Consider the following 18421-nt stretch of genomic DNA (forward strand, 5'->3'; position numbering starts at 1 on the left):
CAATTGAAGGCAGCTATCCAAAATTCAATGACCAATACTGTCCTCCATTTGTGATTGTGGACAAAAATGGCAAATATGTTGGTCCAATTGTTGATGGTGATGCAGTTGTAACCTTCGACTTTAGAGCAGACAGAAAGATTATGTTGGCAAAAGCTCTCGAGTATGCAAACTTTGATAACTTTGATAGGGTGCGTGTGCCCAAAATTCACTATGCGGGTATGCTTCAATATGATGGTGAGTTGAAGCTCCCTAGCAAGTACTCGGTGAGCCCTCCCGAAATTGATCGGACATCAGGTGAATACTTCGCAAAGAAAGGACTCCGAACCTTTGCATGCAGGTACAATTGGAAGAGGCCTGAGGAGTCGGCTTTCTATTGTTAATCCTCGTGCCAAGGAGGGCTATGCGGTATATTTAGGAATTAATCGTTTTGGGTGCTTGAGACAGCGAGACAATGAAGTTTGGGCATGTTACATTCTTCTGGAATGGGAATCGATCAGGCTTATTTGAGAGCAAGTTGGAGACTTATGTGGAGATAATAAAAATAATAAAAAGTATACATCTCTCTCTCTCTCTCTCCCCCCCCTCCCCCCCCCCCCAAACAAAACAAGTTTTTGTCTTCTAGAGGTTCTTGTTTTCTCTTACCCTCGGACTCTGCGGATAACAACGCACCGGCTAACAAAGCACTCTAGTTTTAGGCTTTCCAAGTTTCGAAGACCACAAAGTAATAGACCTACGAAGCTTCGAAGACCACAAAGAAATACGAAGTGCCTATCAGGACTTATTACAAGTTTCGACTTGGCTTTCTTCTTCTCACTCATTGTCACTCGCACTCGCACGCTTACCAATGCGATCGAACAAGGTTTCATGGAATTCTCAGGCTGAGGAGTCACTCTGAACGAATTACACTCTGATATGGACAAGTACGTGCTCTCTGACCTCTTGTTTGCTCCGCCTTGTAATTCCTTGGATCCGTAAAAAGACGCAGACTAGTGCCATCGTTTTGCACCTACTTTTTTTCATCTTGCGTTTGATTTGCAACTTGTCAACTTTGAGGTTTTTGTCAAATGAATGCATCAGCACTAAGATATATTGCCCCCCATAAAAGCATAAAATTCTCTGATGAGCTTGGAGCCAAGCATTCTTTTAAGTTTCTTTTTTGCCAAATTTTTTTGGGTTATGTTTTTTTGTGTGCTTTGAGACCTTTATAAGAACCCGTCAGTTGGGACTCAGCTCCTCTCTTTCTCCAATTTCCAGCTTTATTAAACACTTCTATAGTGAGGAGCTCATTTGTCTCGATTCCAATTTCCTAGTAGTGAGCTCATTACAAAGTGTCCAATGTTTTATTGTTTGGTGAATACAACATGGATACTTCACTAAGAAAAGGAATGACAAATTTTGCATTCAGAATGGTCTTTTCAGTAGGAAGAAATGAGGTTGTTGCAGTCTTCCATGTCATATACTTGGGTTTGACAAATTTCAAGGAAATTCACTTAAACCATACTTTTGTATCAGTTAGTGAGTGTTTGACGAGTGGCATTGAGATTTTGCAAATGGAGGGCCAGGAAGAATATGTTGCAACTTTGACGTGCATGATGAAAACTGCAATGAAAAAATACGTCAAAATTGACGATTCATGGCAAGGTAAGTTAATTTGGACCAAGTGAGATGCCTCAAGGAAAACCTTAGAAGCTAGCAACCACTCGGTTGTTAGCATGCAAGTACTAGAAGGACTCAAAAGAGTTGGAAGTCAACACAACTTGAGTAGGGCATATTGTGCAAGTATACTTGGATGTCAAATCAACTTGGTGCTTGAGTGGATTATACCGGCTGGCTCTACCAGCCATGGGGTGAAATATTGAAACTGACTTTGAAACAAGTCTTAAAGCTGTTAAACACTACACACAACAGAATGTACAAGAGACACATGAGAGACGGAGTCTCCCTAGGAGAACTTGCCCCCAAACAAGCACCCTTGGTGGTACTTCTTTATTTGTGTTAATTTAAGCAAAGTGTACAAAGCTCTCTACTCGGAGAGACCACTTTTAAAATCTGAGTTACAATTAGCACATAGGCCTTTAAGTTATAGCTCTTAATTTAAAAGTGTTGCCAAAGACAATTACTGAATTTCGTAAAGCAACTTGTAGACTTTCTGGTAAAAAGCAAGAGCGTGAGCTGCCGTATCATCAACCCTGGTCTATGGTGTAAATCGCGCACGAAATCATAATGCGGCCTTATGGTTTGTATGTAAAGCATAGTTACCGGGGAACGCCATCTCGTGGGCTGGGAATGTTGGAATGGCGTTGTGGAGGGGTTTCATAGCCTGGAACGGCCCGGAATGGCCAGACGTTCCGGATAGGCATTTGGTACCGGAACGGCCAGTCCGGAATGGCTCGGAATGGGCAGTTTTTTAGATTCATGTGCTTTATCTTGTGAGGCTCCCCCTTATTAGATGCCCTTCCCCCCACCCCTTTGTTAGGTAAAGGCGGTGTGCCTCACCGTGCTTTACTCGTGTCCGTCGGCCAGTGTTCGGCCGCCCACATTTATCTCCTTATTCTTTATACATACAAAGAATAAGGAGCTCTCACTCACACTCTCACATGATACTCATACAGTGAGATTTGGTAGCTCCACCCCACATCTTGTGTCCTGCTCTCTCTTTCCCTCTCTCTCCTTCTCACTCTCTGCACACGCACCGCATTCGCGCACTCACAATTGGTATCAGAGCTATGGTGACCGCGGAGAGCACGACGGCTTTTAGAGCTTCGAGGCGATAGCTCGCTCGCTCTCGGCGGTGGAGAGATTAAGAAAGCTTGGAAGCTTTGTGAGAATGAAATGGGAGCTTGTGAGCTCAGTTGAGAGTGATGTATGCTCTTGTGGAAGCTCAGAAAGGAGTGTGGAAGACTGTGTGTAAGTGAAGGTGCTGTCCTAAAACTGTGTGCGTAGCAGCACTGTTTTCAGATTCGTTTTTCTCCTTGTAGAATGCAGATCTGAGAATTCTGTCACAACGCCCATCCGTTTCGACGTGGTCTACAACTTTGCAGAAGAAACTTTTTGCAAATTCCTCACCGTTTTGCTGATATTCAGCTCAGACTGACTGTATACAGAAATTTCAGATTTTCTGTTGTCGCATTGTGTGCGAATTTGATGCACTTTTGGAAGCACGGGAGATGCTTGAAGTTGAGTGCATAAATTCTGAGCTGAAGATGCAATTGCAGCTTGTGTTAAGCTTGTGGTTTGAGGGTTTTTTGGTAGACTTGGGCAACGAAGTACGGAGGCGTTTACACACCATCGAAGCGGTCTCTTGAGAGACACAGTTTTTTGGGCAGTCACAGGTAGAGCAGATATTTGTGTACTAGATTTGCAAGTGTTTGCAATGATGTATGCAAAGTGTGGAGATTGGTGCATGCGAGTGCGGTTTGATGCGCTTTGGTTGCTCATGGTTTTGAGCGTGCAGTCAGTTTGGTTACTGGTTTTGTGGCCGTTTTACTGACAAAACTCTAGCAAAATTTTCCCAGGAGTTTTATGCGCATTTTTGGTGCGATCGAGATTGCGATTGCTTATAGCACTCAGGATTTGTGTGCAGTGTTTTTCCTTTTGGATGGTGCATTGTGAGCATGTTTTGCTCTGCTTTTTTGGTCTTGAGCTGTGTGTGCTCGGCCATTTGGAGCTTCCAGTTTTGACTCCCGGCTACAGGTTGAGTCTAGTACTCCTACAGGTGTTGTCATTTGCAGTTGAGGACATCTTCTGCAGTGTTTTGGCTTGCATACCGGTTTCGACACAGCAGGTGTCTTGAGCTTTTGCTTTGTGTATGCTTTTGTGGGATAGTGGTTGGAGATTACTCGCCATAGTTTGTGATCGAGCTTGGCTCTCACATTGACAGGTTGTGTCAGTTTGGACACAGTTTGGTGTTCTTGTACCCACTCTCGTAGGAGTGAGGAGTTGTGTATGCTATGGTTATCTGGCACATTGGTCATTCATTGACACATTTTGGCAGCAATTCTTCACTCACGTATGTATGTCATTTGTAGCGCCGTTGAGTGATACTCCGGCTAGAGCGGTTTGGCTCTATATATGACTTTGTGAGGTGATTTCGGAAGAGTACATTCCCGGATTGGCCATTTGGGCATTTGTTGTTGTCTCCATTGCGATTTACTGTTGAGTTTTTACTCCAGTTACAGAGGAGACTTTGCCAAAATTTTGCCAGATATGTATGCTTATTGTAGAGGCTAGTGCGCTTGACCTCTTGGTGACCTTTGCTTGAGACAATGTTTTTCTCTCGGGTGGGAGAGTTTTGTTATCTCGAGCATTGTTTGCCATAGTGTGTGGCAGTTTGGATTGCGGCGTGTATTCGCATCCATCTCTTTTGCCCGCAAATTGTGGTTCTAGTGGGAGACCTTCTGCATACTTTGTGCATCGAGCTATTCCGCACTTGCTTTTTTGGTTCTGTCTCAGTTGTGTGGTTGTCGACAGTTTTTTGGATTGGTTTTACTGCTCTTTGGTTGTACAGGTTGCCAGACATGGCAGTATGCACATCAGAGTTTGAGCTCTTTGTTACGAGATTTGATGGGTCAAATTTCGCATGGTGGAGCTTGCATATGCTTGATGCATTGACTTGTTTGGGCCAGGCATTGCCACTGCAGGGCAAGGATGCGAGGCCAGAGTCTTTGTCTGACAGTGCGTGGGTGGACTTGGATGCACTAGCGCAGTCGACGATTATGTTGAGCCTAGTAGAGTCAGTCTATTGCATAGTTATGCATGCACGTATAACTAGAGATTTATGGCAGTTGTTGTGTCAGAGATATGGCACCTCACAGTCCAAAGATGCGCCTAGAGCGAGATGCAGGTCTCAGAGACGGAGACTGCACACTTGTTGGCATTGTGGACACACAGGACACATTCAGAGGCGTTGTTTTCGCAGGATGCGACAGCGCAAACGTCAGTACAGGTTGGATGCTTCAGCTTTGACTACATCGGAGGCAGATGTTGTGTATGAGGCTACACACGACGGTGAGGTCGTTCTTGCTTCCATGTTTACTCCTGAGGTTCTTATGTCATGCGATGGCACATTACCTTCGCAGTGGATGCTAGATATTGATGCTTCATTTCACGTCTCGCCGAGACGCTAGTACTTTTGCTCGTATGCTAGCGGTTTGCTTGGACATGTGCACTTGACTGATGGTTCAGTCCATGACATTGTTGGTGCAGGAGATGTTCGGATGTCATTGTCGAGTGGAGCAATGCTAGTGCTGAGGCATGTTCGCCATGTGCCGAGTTTGACTCGGAGTTTGGTCTCCGTGAGTCAGTTGAGAGACAGTGGGTGCCATGTTGTGCTAGATGAGCACGGTTTTAGTTTGCATCGTGGACAACTTGTTTTAGCTAGAGGTGCTAGTGTTGATAGCACATATCCGATGCATGTTCACGTGAGAGATGGCACTATCTCTGTGACATTGTTGCAACCATGTAGACAGTAGAGACGGGTTTCCTTTGCTAGTGGGTTGCATGCTGCCTTGCCTTTGTGTCAGCGGAGCAGTGAGACAGTTGCGTGTGTGCCTACTGAGGTTAGGCAATTAGAGCAGGCAGGCTCTTGTGAGACACAGCAGGTTGTGCATTTGTCTTATGGTGATGTTCACGCAGACAGTGGTATCTCTGGGGATGCACAACTTTGCCAGTCATCAGTTGAGATGACATCGGTTGAGCCAGAGACCGATGCATTGTTCTATGATGCATCTGATACGTTTGAGGGCGACAGGGTCCTTCAGACAGCTGTGTGTGATTGCAGTGGTGCTGATTTTTCGGTTTTGCAGTCATTCTCAGTAGATATGCCTTTGCCAGAGGATGCTGACATAGTGATGCATAGTCAGGTGGTTCCTGATGAGGATGCATATGGCACTGAGGTTGCTGACAGGGATAGGTTGGCACACATAGTGCATGTTTCGTCGGCTTTCGGGTCTCTCATGTCTGACCTTTTGGTCTCGAGACCTGATCTTGCTTATGCGGTTGGTGCATTTGCAGTGGGAGTTGTCAGTCGTGCGATGACTGACACTGGCATTGTGCATTGTGGAGCCATGCAGGTTGTCACTAGATACCTGCATCAGGAGTGTCATCGTAGCTCTAGCCGTAGTGGTATGCATGTTGCATCTACACTAGAGCGGTTACAGAGTGAGCTAGTGGGCATAGGTTGAGAGCCAGCTTCTCTCACCTCTTGTATATACTAGTTGTAGGCTAGTCTTCTTGCCACTTATTGGCACACAACCTTTAGTGGAAGAATGTTAGGTAAAGGCGGTGTGCCTCACCGTGCTTTACTCGTGTCCGTCGGCCAGTGTCCGGCCGCCCACATTTATCTCCTTATTCTTTATACATACAAAGAATAAGGAGCTCTCACTCACACTCTCACATGATACTCATAGAGTGAGATTTGGTAGCTCCACCCCACATCCTGTGTCCTGCTCTCTCTTTCCCTCTCTCTCCTTCTCACTCTCTGCACACGCACCACATTCGCGCACTCACACCCTTACCTTCACAATGCACACAAGCTTCCAAGGGCCAAAGCTCAAGCTCTACCCTCTCGAGTCTCGAGTCTTGACTCTCAAGCTCTAGTCTCGTTAGTCTAGACTCTAGACTCTAGAGTCTACAAGCCTCAAGGCTCTCTCTCTCTCTCCGCGTCCCTCCCCCCTCTCAAGCTCTCAAGTCTATACGACACACGTTTGCCATAGTAAGGTTGAATGGTCTTCAAATTAAGATTTTTGTGAGTATTACTCTGACACTACTATTATTCAATCACATAGAGCTTAAAATTGCATTATGTGGGTGTTTTTATGCCTCCCGTTCCGTGCCGTTCCTGTTCCGGGCCCCTCGCCGTTCCCCCGTTCCGCGGGGATCCCGTCGTCGTTCCCGTTCCGCGTTCCGGGTAACTATGATGTAAAGTCATTTGCTACGTCAGTGACAAGTGCGCACAATTGGGCCACGTCATCACTTTGTGATATGCTTCACCTCTTAAAGAAGAGTAATTATCCTCAATGACACTTGTCAAAACCAAACTCGAGAAATTATGTGAATAGACACTACTTCGTGTGACCATTCTCAAGCATCAATTATATGTCAGACACGGGAAAGGAAGAACTTGATTCAACTAGGATTTGAAGAACTTGATTTAACTAGTCAGCAAATCCTGGTTTGGCATTTAACAATCAATCTCACTGACATAATTACTGAGGCACTAGTTCAATAGAGATAGAATGTTGCAGACATTCATCCCAAACTCATGTAACCTTGGAGGAATCACTGCCATAGACATTTGAGTTTCATGTATGTTGCAATAGATTTTACACGTATACTCACAATATATACAACGAGAACATAGAACGGATGTCGGACACATCAATGTAGTGATGGTATGTGTGTAGTGAGTTGGTGCATTTGAATTTTGATTGTTAGAGTTTTGGAAGCCATCTCCTTGGTTTCCTATCTAGACTCTAGATCTAGTGAGAGGGCTTCTTTGTGGCTGTGCGTAGCCTTGTCAAACTCTAATTGGTGCTAGGTCGGTTGGGATTTACGAGCTCTTCTCAGGTATACCTTCCACTTGGCCACTTATGAGAGGGTGCCTTATTTTTAGCATTAGTGTGTCCTTATTCCTTATTTTCATGAGTCTAGTATTTGTAGATGTTGGGCAGCTTGTCTCCATCTCTATATAAGGGGGGTGGGGGCCGCTCCCGCTCCCATTCTCGCGTATTGGGTAGACCACTTGTACGATTGCTTGTGGGGCTTGTGCACTTTCTCTCTCCTCTTCTCCCCTCTGTGACATGGTATGATGTCACAAATTGCTGACGTGTCAAGCCATTGAAGACTGACTGGGTTAGGGCTCTCCGAGCCTAACACTAGCCAACCTGCAGATCTTAGTCGAGGGGCCTAGACCCTAGCAGAAACAGAAGAAGTCTTACCAACTTACAGGTCCTCACCGAGTGGGCCTAATATTATTAAAAGAGTTCGACAGGGCCTAAAGTAAAGCAACACACAAATTGAAATTGTGTAGTTGTCTGATGACGTGGCAGCTGATGTACGGGCAGATTCCGCAAATTGCGTTGACAGTGCCATGTGGCAGTTGTACGGATTTTTGAAAACAACATTGGGAGATTTTTGGTTGTTTTTGCGTCGGCTTTTTGAACCAGATGCTTTTAAGACGATGTTTTTCATGTACTGCTTTTTGATAGGCCAAGGGCCTTTAAATAACTTCTTGCATCTCGGCGTCAAGTGCCTGACAACACGAGTGACCGTGCTCCTCATCTGCATCTCACAGTACTTGCATTGCCAACGTCGCGTACCTGATCTGGATTGCCCTGGAGTCTTCACAATCTCGATGACATTGGTGTGAATGTTCCAGAGAGGGTTGGCTCCGCGAGGTGTAACAAACTGGACACCCCAAGTCAAGATTCTACCGCGACACAACAAAGATTCACTTCAAAACAGTTCAGACTTTTGACACGGCCCGTCGTAGTTCCGTCCTTAGAGATATTGGCCCCAAAGAGTGGCGCCCCTTTCGATGTTTCTTTTCATATTAATCTGTGTTCAAAGTACAAGAGAGTGGGAGGGTGCTCACTCTCAGACTCTGCGTCCAGAATCCAGATGCTCTGAGAAGTGAGGGTTGGTTACAAGGGATGCCCAAAAGCAGTAAGTGAAAAGCTTCTAAAAATAAAGCATTGGAGCCAAAAGCTGCCAGTAATTTTCAGCTAGCGCAAAATCAGGAATACCGTACATCAACATAAAAAGTGAAAAGCCGTATGGCCACGTCAGCAACTCAACGCAAAAAGCGGGATTTTCCGTACAATACTGCCATGTGAGCCTGTCGCTGCGTTTTACGGGCATGTACCTTGCTGCCAGCCGGTGTGAGTGTGTTCGGGCATGCCACGTCACTAGTTTGTGACATACCCCCCTCTTGAAAGCATTGTAATCGCCCTCGATTACGCCTACAAAATAGACAGAGGCCATAAACTGTCTTAGCAGACACTGATTGTTAGTATTGACTCACTAGGAACAACACATCTAGCACATGTACCAAATCGACAGTCACATCTCAGCATCACTTGACATCACATGACAAATCACATTCAAAAATCATTCCAAATTTAATCGGCAACGTATTAGCAATCGCATCTAGATCCAGTCGGGACCTCACAGATGCCCGATTAATTAATCCATATTGCAATCATGTTTATAGAGATTTATGAGACCGAAATGCTACAGTCATTTCGTCTATCAGTTCTTGCACTTAAACAAGTCAAGTACAAATTAATCAGTATCATTTTCATTATTGGGAATTCCAATTCATAAAGTCATACAACAGAATACGGTCAGCTCAGTAGTATCCCTGAAACCCAAAGGGACATCAATGACTCTATATCAAAAATCGGGGCAATGTGTCGACAAAGGAGCGGAGTGACTCTCCTCTTGTGCATACCCGTTGCACTAGATTCGCCCATGGTGAAATCGAGGTTCGATTACACCTGCAAAAAGAAATCTAATTCTTGAGCAGACATTGACTTCATGCAAACATTGTCAATGACCATTTCTTTAGGACGATACATTCTCTAAGCATGCATCGACACAAAATCTAGTTGACATTGAACATCTATATCCTAATTTATCTAGTCACCTTATCTTTTTAGAGTTGATACACCAGCATGATGATTTGCTTGAATTGATGTGTGCTTGGATGCGAAAAGTGTGTGTGTGTGTGAGAGAGAGAGAGAGAGAGAGAGAGAGAGAGAGAGAGAGAGAGAGAGAGATTTTATTAACATCTTTGAAAGTTCGGACTTGACCTATGACACAAATCAATGTACATGTGTGGTATATTCTCTGTCATCCCGAGAAACGAAAAGCTGAACTAAAAAAGACTATAGTTGATTGATAAGCTGATGCTAGGACTCATAAGTGGATGGATGTTTTGCATTTGGATAAGAAAATGAATTACTCTCAACCTTTTAAGTGTCCTACTCATCAATAAGGGTGTCTTGCAAGGTCAAACACCAAGAGTCAAGGTCAAATCACTTTTGGTGTACCCTTAATGCACCTTAATTACTATCTTACGCTCTTCCTCGCCATACAAGATGCAACATGTATTCATTAGCATGCAATAATGTGTGCATCACATTCCATCTATCAATGCATAGACCCTTAAATCTCTCTCATCCTTCCAGCATCAATGCTGTGCATGTTTTCAATTTGCTCACCATGCGATCCATGAGCTCATAGAGAAGCTGTCACAAGACGGACACCATGTGCCAAAAGAAAAGAACAGACTGAACAGACTTTTAGCACTTCATTAACAATTGAACTGAAAGAGAGAGAGACGACATGCGACACGGAGTGGCGGAATTCCACCCTAGAGAGTATTGGCCCCAAACCTTGGCGCCCCTTTCGGTATTTCTTTATATTGCATCAACACAGTGAAAGCCGGTACTCCAGACTCTGCACCTTCTCGAGGAAGCATGAGCCCTAGCCTCATATTTAAAGGCCCTTGGCCTAAAAAGCAATTACAGTGAAAAGCCTTCAAAACTCAAAAGCTTCTGGTCCAAAAGCAAAGCCAAAAAGCTGCCAGCATAAATCACAAAAATCCGTACAGCCTGTCACGTCATCAGCCAGCGCAATTTTCGGAAATCTTCCTGCTGCCCTTAGGGTTAGGGTTAGGGCTTTTGCAGTTTTAGGGTTAGGGTTTGCAGGTTTTAGGGTTAGGGTTTCCGGAATTTGGGTTTCGGTAGTTAGGGTTTCTGGCAGAAATTAGGGTTAGGGTTTTTGCTCTCGGGCAACCACGTCATCACTTTGTGACACTTCTTCTGTTACTCGTTCTTTTTAGGGTTTAGGCCCCTCGGCCACATCTGTAAGTTGGCTCCATTCTTTAGGCTTTGACACGTCGGCAGTTTGTTACAGAAGCCCCATGGTGGCTCCTTCCCTATCTCCCAAACGGAGACTTTCAATTTGTGGGCAAGAAATCCTCAAAATCAGCCTGGCCTTCATCCAAAAGGTTGCAATAAACACAATGTCTGAGACCTCAATAGCCTTTACAGTCTTGGATGTCTTCATCTTCACAAATTTGCGCACACCTCAAGGATACCCTCCTTGAGATGCCTGAAAGTAAACAATGACGTCTTGATTGCCTCAGATGTGCCTACAACTTTCAAAAACACAGAACCATGAATAGAGCATGCAAGAAAGTTAATGATAGCTTCGTGTCTAGTGTCAGACCATCCATCCCGTACAATGGAGCATCCATGTCTATTCCATTTCTCACGCGCACTCATCATCTCGGTCTGTACGCATTTGACCTTCTCATTCAACTTTGTGGTGCGCAAAGCATGGTAAGAGGAGGCACATGTGAAGGACTTGCTTGTCCACTTGAATTCACCATCTCTAGAAAGTATGGGCTCCTTATTTTCCATTCCTCAACATAAAAAAACTTGCACAAGGCTTGATCTTCTTGCTTGTGAGCTTGCAAGCCAAATGCACTTGCCAATGCCCCTGGTGCAATCTTCCTCTTCTTGCTTGAGGACCCCACATAAGACTTGGAAGGGCCGCTTGATGTGTACTTCCCTCAGCATGTGTGCTCATTGAGGCATCTCCTCCCAAATCATTCACCAATGCTGCTATGTCCTATCCATCACCCCTTGCATTTGCATGCAATCTCTTTAACGGCCTCTGACGTTCCATGGCATGGGCGTCCCACACCATAGCCAGGAATACCCAATATATGTGCACAGATTTGAAAGGGACCGCTGTCCCAAGTATGCCCACCAAATTTACATTTGCAAGTCCATTCCCCTTTTGGGAGGGGGCTTCAGTCGTTGCACATATTTCCACTCTAGGCGCTTGACTCGGCCCGTCGGCAAGTGCACATGCCACATGTTGCTAAATTAGCTTTAGCTTTATCTGAAAGAAATACTTGCGCACGGCCAAATCTGGGACTTTGAGTCAATCGGGCCCAAATTTTTCACACAAGACCTGGATGTCTGGAATCTGCAATTGGACGCAAACTGGTGCAGCAGTTTGGCTGATCAACTGGATGCATATGAGAAAAACTATGATTTAAGGCTGATCCAACTTTTCGGTTTCTGCATTTTTGCGCACCCAACATAGTGCTACCTTGTTCTTAAGAGTAGAGCTCTTGTGGGCAGCCTAAGAGGCCACTGGTTGCAGCATTGTCGCTTGCTTTGTGGATTTGTTTGTTGCTGTCTTTAGCCAGTTTTCAGCCTGAATCCGTTCCTAGGCATAGCCAAATCAGCCCCCGCAGAGCCCCACCCTAGTGGAGTTGCGTGTCGTTTGGTTGGGGAGAGAGCTCAAGGCGGCGGTAAAACCGCAATGTATTTCAGATCTGAAATTGTCTTTTTCAACAAACACCATTTGATTGAGAAAAATTCAATGAGGTACATCCCTTGCATACACATCGGACATCACCTTTATTTATATTAATTCTGGATGAAATACTACTCCAGTAATGGGCAGGGGGTAACGTGGTAACAGGGTAGATAGCCCCCTAGGGAAGGTTCGTTGGGACCGCAACATGGTGTTGGTTCCTTTTTTCCATCTCTAAGTGTTTAATCTAAGTTAAAGAAGTTGAGGTCACATATTGTCAAGGTTGGATCTTTGTACTTCTTGGTTATTTGCAGCCTCTTCTTTGTAGGTTTGTAGTAGTATTCATTTTTCGATTTCGTATTTAGCTCACGTTAGGACTTAAGAATTTGTTCCTTTAGAAGTTGTTGTGTGAAGTTTGATTTCTACGATTAAGTTTTTAAGATGTCTTATCCTTTTTTGTTTAATTGACTACTTGTTTTAAGTTTTAGCCAAGTAAGCTGCGTCAACTTATTTTGCGCATGCCTTTTCTAGAAACATTTTTAAGTTCATAATGTTTTGTTTTATCTACTTTTGTTTCGTAGCAAATAAAGTAATTTAGTTTTTTTTTTTTTCCTTGTCTTGTGTCCCTTGCTTTTATAGTCTTATGAGTGCTTTATTCTCTCTTATGATTCGTGAGTTCAGGCTACTCTGAACTTATGAAGGTATATGTTGAAGAAGTGCCTGTGATCGGTGTGATAATGTTCTGGACCATGTTTTTTGTCTACTGCGAGCAATGTTGTAGCTGAGCAATGCACGAGGTTTCCTTATTGTTCAATCTTTAATAGAGCAGTGGTCGTTTGTTACGTTTGGATGGTCTTTTTGTGCTTTTAAAAGAAGCTGCTCTAGAATTTCTACAACTCACATATTTTTCTCTGCCTTCATTTTATGAATCTCTCAGAACGAAGGTATTATGGAGCTTTTCTATTTCAGCCTTTCTCATCAATTTGGCAGCTGTAATGGAGAGGGCTGATGAGACCATAATGCCCGCTGTTTATAAAGAAGTTGGTCAGGATTTTGGAGCAAGTCCTTCACAGCTAGGATATCTTTCATTTATCCGTGCTTTCACACAATCGCTCTCGTCTCCTTTGGCTGGCATTTTGTCTCTGCGATATTCAAGGCCATCTGTGGTTGGAATTGGAACTCTCTTTTGGGCATTCTCTACTGTAGGTGTTGCCATCTCACAAAACCTCTTTCAATGTGGAGTATGGAGAGCAATCAATGGAATAGGCCTAGCCATTGTCATCCCATCCCTGAATTCCTTCATTGCTGATAGTAACAGCGAGGAGGGAAGGGGGCTTGCTTTTGGATGGTTAAGCCTTGTTGGTTGTATAGGTGGGATTGGAGGGGGAATGCTTGCTACTATTTTAGCTGGTCACACTTTTGGAGGCTATGCCGGTTGGCGTGTTGCACACATTCTTGTTGCAATAGTGAGTACTATTATAGGTTTATTAGTACATTTCTTTGTGGTGGATCCAAAGGTTTCGGGACGAACAACAGGAGCTCGGATGCTGCATGAAGGGTATGCTCTATATTTGATCTTGATTACAACTTTTTTTGGAGGGGTGTGCTCTGTTGTGGTTATTGCTTACTAGCAACAAGGTTTACAAAGCAAATGCTAGCAACTTGTTTTCTGCATCTTTTCTATCTTGTGGTTATTAGTCAATTTCATAAAGAGCATGTTTATGCCTCTCTTAGAGAAATTGTTTGGAAGTATTAAATTGAAGCAAGAATACAGGTTAATGATTTTTTGTAGAATTATTTTCAACCATGGTGAAAAAACACTCATCTATAGTAGAGAGTACGTCTCGGTAAATTTAAAAAGAGATGTGAGAGTTAATCGATTAAGTAGGCTTGCGACTGCTCATTCATTGTCAGAGGCCTCAAAAGTTATATTTTCTGCTTCCTAATTTATGACCATGTTGTGTGCATACCTACGAAAACCATGTGTTGAGCTTTATAATTTACACCCCTAATTTACCTGCTTTTAAAAACCATTGCTGAGTTCATCATGTAGCCATTAAAGTCACACTTTCTGTGCATTTGTGGTTGTAGGACCTACATTTCTTTGAAGGGGGCAATTGCCCGTTATAGTAGTCAAAAGGGAAAAAGAAAGCACAAGGGGCAATTGCCCTTTGTAGTGTCAAGTCATTAACTGGAAAGTTTTTTATCTTTTGCTGCAAAAGATACGAAAGTTGCTCATATTGTAACTGCTGTGACTACAGGAAGGATGATGTAGAGCATATTCCAATTCTGTCACCTAGCATGTGGAAGGATTCTTTACATGCGATTCGAACGGTTTTGAGGATACGTTCTTTTCAAATCATAGTACTTCAAGGTCTTGTGGGTTCGATTCCATGGGCGGCAATGGTGTTCTTTACAATGTGGTTTGAGTTAATAGGTACATTCATACTCCTAGAACAGTTATTGGCCACTATTGGATTTCTTAGGCTGGAACTGATGTTGTCTACTGGATCTTGGTGCATGCGCGCATGTTGGTGTGTGTTTCTCATGTCTATTTCTATGAGTGCTGTGCATATGCAGGAAAGCTTGATGCATTGTGTTATCCTTCCTAGGTATTTGTATAAGTGCTCTGCATATGCAGGAAAAAGTGATGCTTTGTGGTATCCTTTTTAGATATTAGGATGTGATTTTTTTTTTCAGTTATTTATTTTCTGCCTGGAAATATTCAACAGGTTTTGGTCATGAGGGAGCTGCTTCTTTGATGGGGATTTTTGTAACTGGTTGTGCATTTGGGTCTCTATTTGGTGGCTGGGTTGCTGACAAGGCAACAAAACACTATCCATTCATAGGGAGGGTAATGTCGGCACAATTCAGTGCTTTTATGGGTATCCCTTTCTCATGGTTTCTACTGGTTGCATTACCTCAAGATTCTGAACGGTGGTATTTGTATGCAACTACGCTGGCGTGCATGGGCTTGACAATAAGTTGGTGCCAATCTTGTGCAAATAGTCCCATTTTTGCAGATATTGTTCATCCCAGTCATAGGACTATGATCTATGCATTTGATAGAGCGTTTGAGGGTTCATTTGCAGCATTGGCTGCACCAGCGGTAGGTCTATTGGCAGAGAAGGTGTTTGGCTACAGAGTCAACAAAGTTGTTGCAGACTCGGGCTCCCAAGTGGAAGCTGTTGCCCTTTCAAGGGGCTTGTTTACAGTGATGGCCATTCCCTTTGCATTGTGCAGTTTGTTTTACACCCCTCTGTATGTCACTTATAAAAGAGATTATAACGATGTGAACAATTCTACATACTATGTCGATGAAGAGGGGGTTTACAAGCGAGCTGTGGAATGAGGCAATGTCGATGCAAATTTGATGCTGCCATGTTCTTGAACCAGTCCATGCATTGAGTAAACCTTAATGAAAATGACAAGAGCTTGGTTACCTTGGGGTTGACCATTCCTTTTATTGATCTCTCTCTTCTTGTATAATGGCTACATGTCTGCATAAACTGTACACTTCGAAAGGTAGGCAAATGATTACATAAAACCAAAACTCAAATCTTCCAACAAGAGATCTACATGGCACATAACAAATTAAAGAACAAGGTTGCTTTTCTTTACCAAGGTGCTAAAATGGCATAAGATTTGTCCATATCGAGAAGAGATGCAAAATAGTGTTGTCAATGTTTTCAACGCTTGAGGGCTGAATCTCGCGTCGAAACCAATTTGCTCAAAAAATCTTCATTGCCCTTGAAATCTATTTGTTTGATTTCTAGCATCTCAAAACATGTTAAGGTAAAGTCGAACCCATTTTGCTTCTCTTTCTTTTCAACCACTTGGCAAAAGTTGTCAGAAAGGTTCAGTCTAGCAGAGACACTAACTACACTTTTCAAGATGTTTTCTAACTTCAAAACTAAGAGGGATGCGTGCTTAAATGAAGTTACTTTGCCCTTTATTATGTCACAAAGTCCTTTTTCTCTAATGGTGCCAGTTGCATTGTGTTAGAAGCCTTTTGATATTGCCATACTAAGTTGTTTTATGTTCAAGTCTTTCTTGAATGTAAGGTTCTCAAATGCAAAGCTTTTTATTAGTTTTACGCACTTAATCGACTAAAAAGTGTAGGACTTGGTACTGGTTGGGTGTAAGAAAAAGTTGCAAAAAAGAACATCTAGAGATCTCCATCTAGTGAGAACACATTTGCTCACAATTGAGACCACTGCATACTATCGTGGTCTACTAGTACGAAGGCCATAAGTGTATACCTCCCACTTAAAGTACAAAGAAGAATACCAAAGCAAGTTCTAGTGCCAAAAGCACTAGCTGACACACATGTGCTAAATGAAGGTGATGTGTATAGATGGCTAGAAGGTCACACAACAACTTGGAGGCCCTATAGAGGAAGGAGCTAGTTCTTAGTTGATTGGCACTCCACTTAAGCAGTGAAAACGATGATCGATTGTAACAATGGTCAAAAGGAGTGCTGTTGTCCGTGGTGCTCATATGGGCAATTCATTATCTGATTAAACATTCTCTTCAATGCTTCACTCCACATGGAAGCATCCAATGGTTTTAAACCTTGGTTCTAGCCTTGGTTACATTATTGGATCATTTTTCTCAAAAGACTCATACTCCCAAAATCCTTGTTTTATATCTCTTTACTACTAAATTGATCAATGCAAACTTGGTATGGGCCATCATCTTGAGTAAGTCACAAATTTATAACTTCAAAGATTTTGTAGTATCTTCTAAATGGTACAGCATGCCCAAGTGATGCAAAATTAAAGATCCAGTCCTTTACTTTTTTTATCAGAGAAAAATCCTGATTGTTGGAGCAAGTCTCACATAATTTTCTCGAGCTTTTGTTAATCATGTCCACCTTCGAGGAAGCATATGCATGATTATCCAAACGAGGAGTTAAATTTTAGGGAAAACTATACCCCTGAATTGTGTGGAAATGCCCTAAATACCCCTCAAATTTCAAAAGTTCCCGATGTACCTTTGTATCATTTTGGGTTGGATTTGCCCCTATTTTGGCATAGTCTAATTTTTATGACAATGTAGATCCACCTTTAAGTGCCTTAGACAAAACTATTCACCAACGAGCTCACAAATAGAGGCATGTATGTTGAAAGATGATGCATAATTTCATCTCAAATGCCCACAATACCATGTAAAACCTTAGTTCTACAATTGCCAAACCTCACTACAAAAAGAATAAACATGTAGCTCACTGAAGAAAATTTGATTCACATTTCTTTTGTTTTGTAAGATATTGTTCGTGCATTCCATGGACACCCCCCAAAAAAGAACACGAATATATACCTTTGATGAAGAGGTAGCACTACCCTTGTCCAAATTATAAATCGTTACCCCCACGTATTTGTTTTCTCTTCCAATGTTTAAGGATCATGCTTATGTGGCTTACCATGCGAGAGTTCTGAGGGTATCTTAATGGATCAAACTAAGCATGATGCCTATAACACTTTTGGTTGACTAGGATGCATGTAATATACATCCTCGGTACCATCAACTAGCTCATAGTAGTAGACCTCAACCAAATAGAGATTTCCACAAATGAAAATCTCCGCATGAACTAGGTCATAGTAGTAGACCTCAACCAAATAGAAATTTCCACAAATGCAAATTTCTATTGAGGATAAAATTTTCACAAATGCAACTATCCCAAGAATATCTAGAGCTAGTATTGGCTTGTAATCTGCTTTGGGCACTTCAAGTGGTAGAAGTCTGCCCTATCTTCATTGGCATTCGGGGCAAAGGTATCACCTACGTGTAGGGTATCATTGATTGCATCGCGGTGCCCACCGTACATAGATAAATGTGATCCTTCATTGTCACTTGACTGATCACTTTCTTTATCATTCCCATCAAGGGTTCAATGATGATGTACTCCCAGTTTTCAACACGTGTATTTTCAAGGCATTGCCTCCAACATTGTGACATACAAAACAAGAAAAAACATGTGAGAGCTTTGCAGAGAAGCACACACTTGCCATCCGCGGAGTATCCATTCACAAAATGCAATGAGCGTGAGCCTTCCACATGTTGGCGGTTCCATTTCATT

The 18421-nt window shown here is 43.0% G+C and overlaps 1 protein-coding gene across 1 annotated transcript; it reads left to right on the plus strand.

The window, feature by feature from the left end:
- Positions 1–725: 725 nt before the first annotated feature.
- On the plus strand, positions 726–15807 carry LOC147465096 (Major facilitator superfamily protein). Its single transcript, XM_086518259.1, has 4 exons — positions 726–920; positions 13277–13897; positions 14601–14776; positions 15072–15807. The coding sequence occupies exons 1-4, from the start codon at positions 913–915 to the stop codon at positions 15689–15691; spliced, it is 1425 nt and encodes a 474-aa protein (XP_086374385.1). The 5' UTR covers positions 726–912; the 3' UTR covers positions 15692–15807.
- The last annotated feature ends 2614 nt before the right edge of the window (positions 15808–18421 follow it).

This window comes from Adiantum capillus-veneris, chromosome 1 (genome assembly GCF_014529385.1).
Source record: "Adiantum capillus-veneris isolate H3 chromosome 1, ASM1452938v2, whole genome shotgun sequence".
Classification (NCBI taxonomy): Eukaryota; Viridiplantae; Streptophyta; class Polypodiopsida; order Polypodiales; family Pteridaceae; genus Adiantum; species Adiantum capillus-veneris.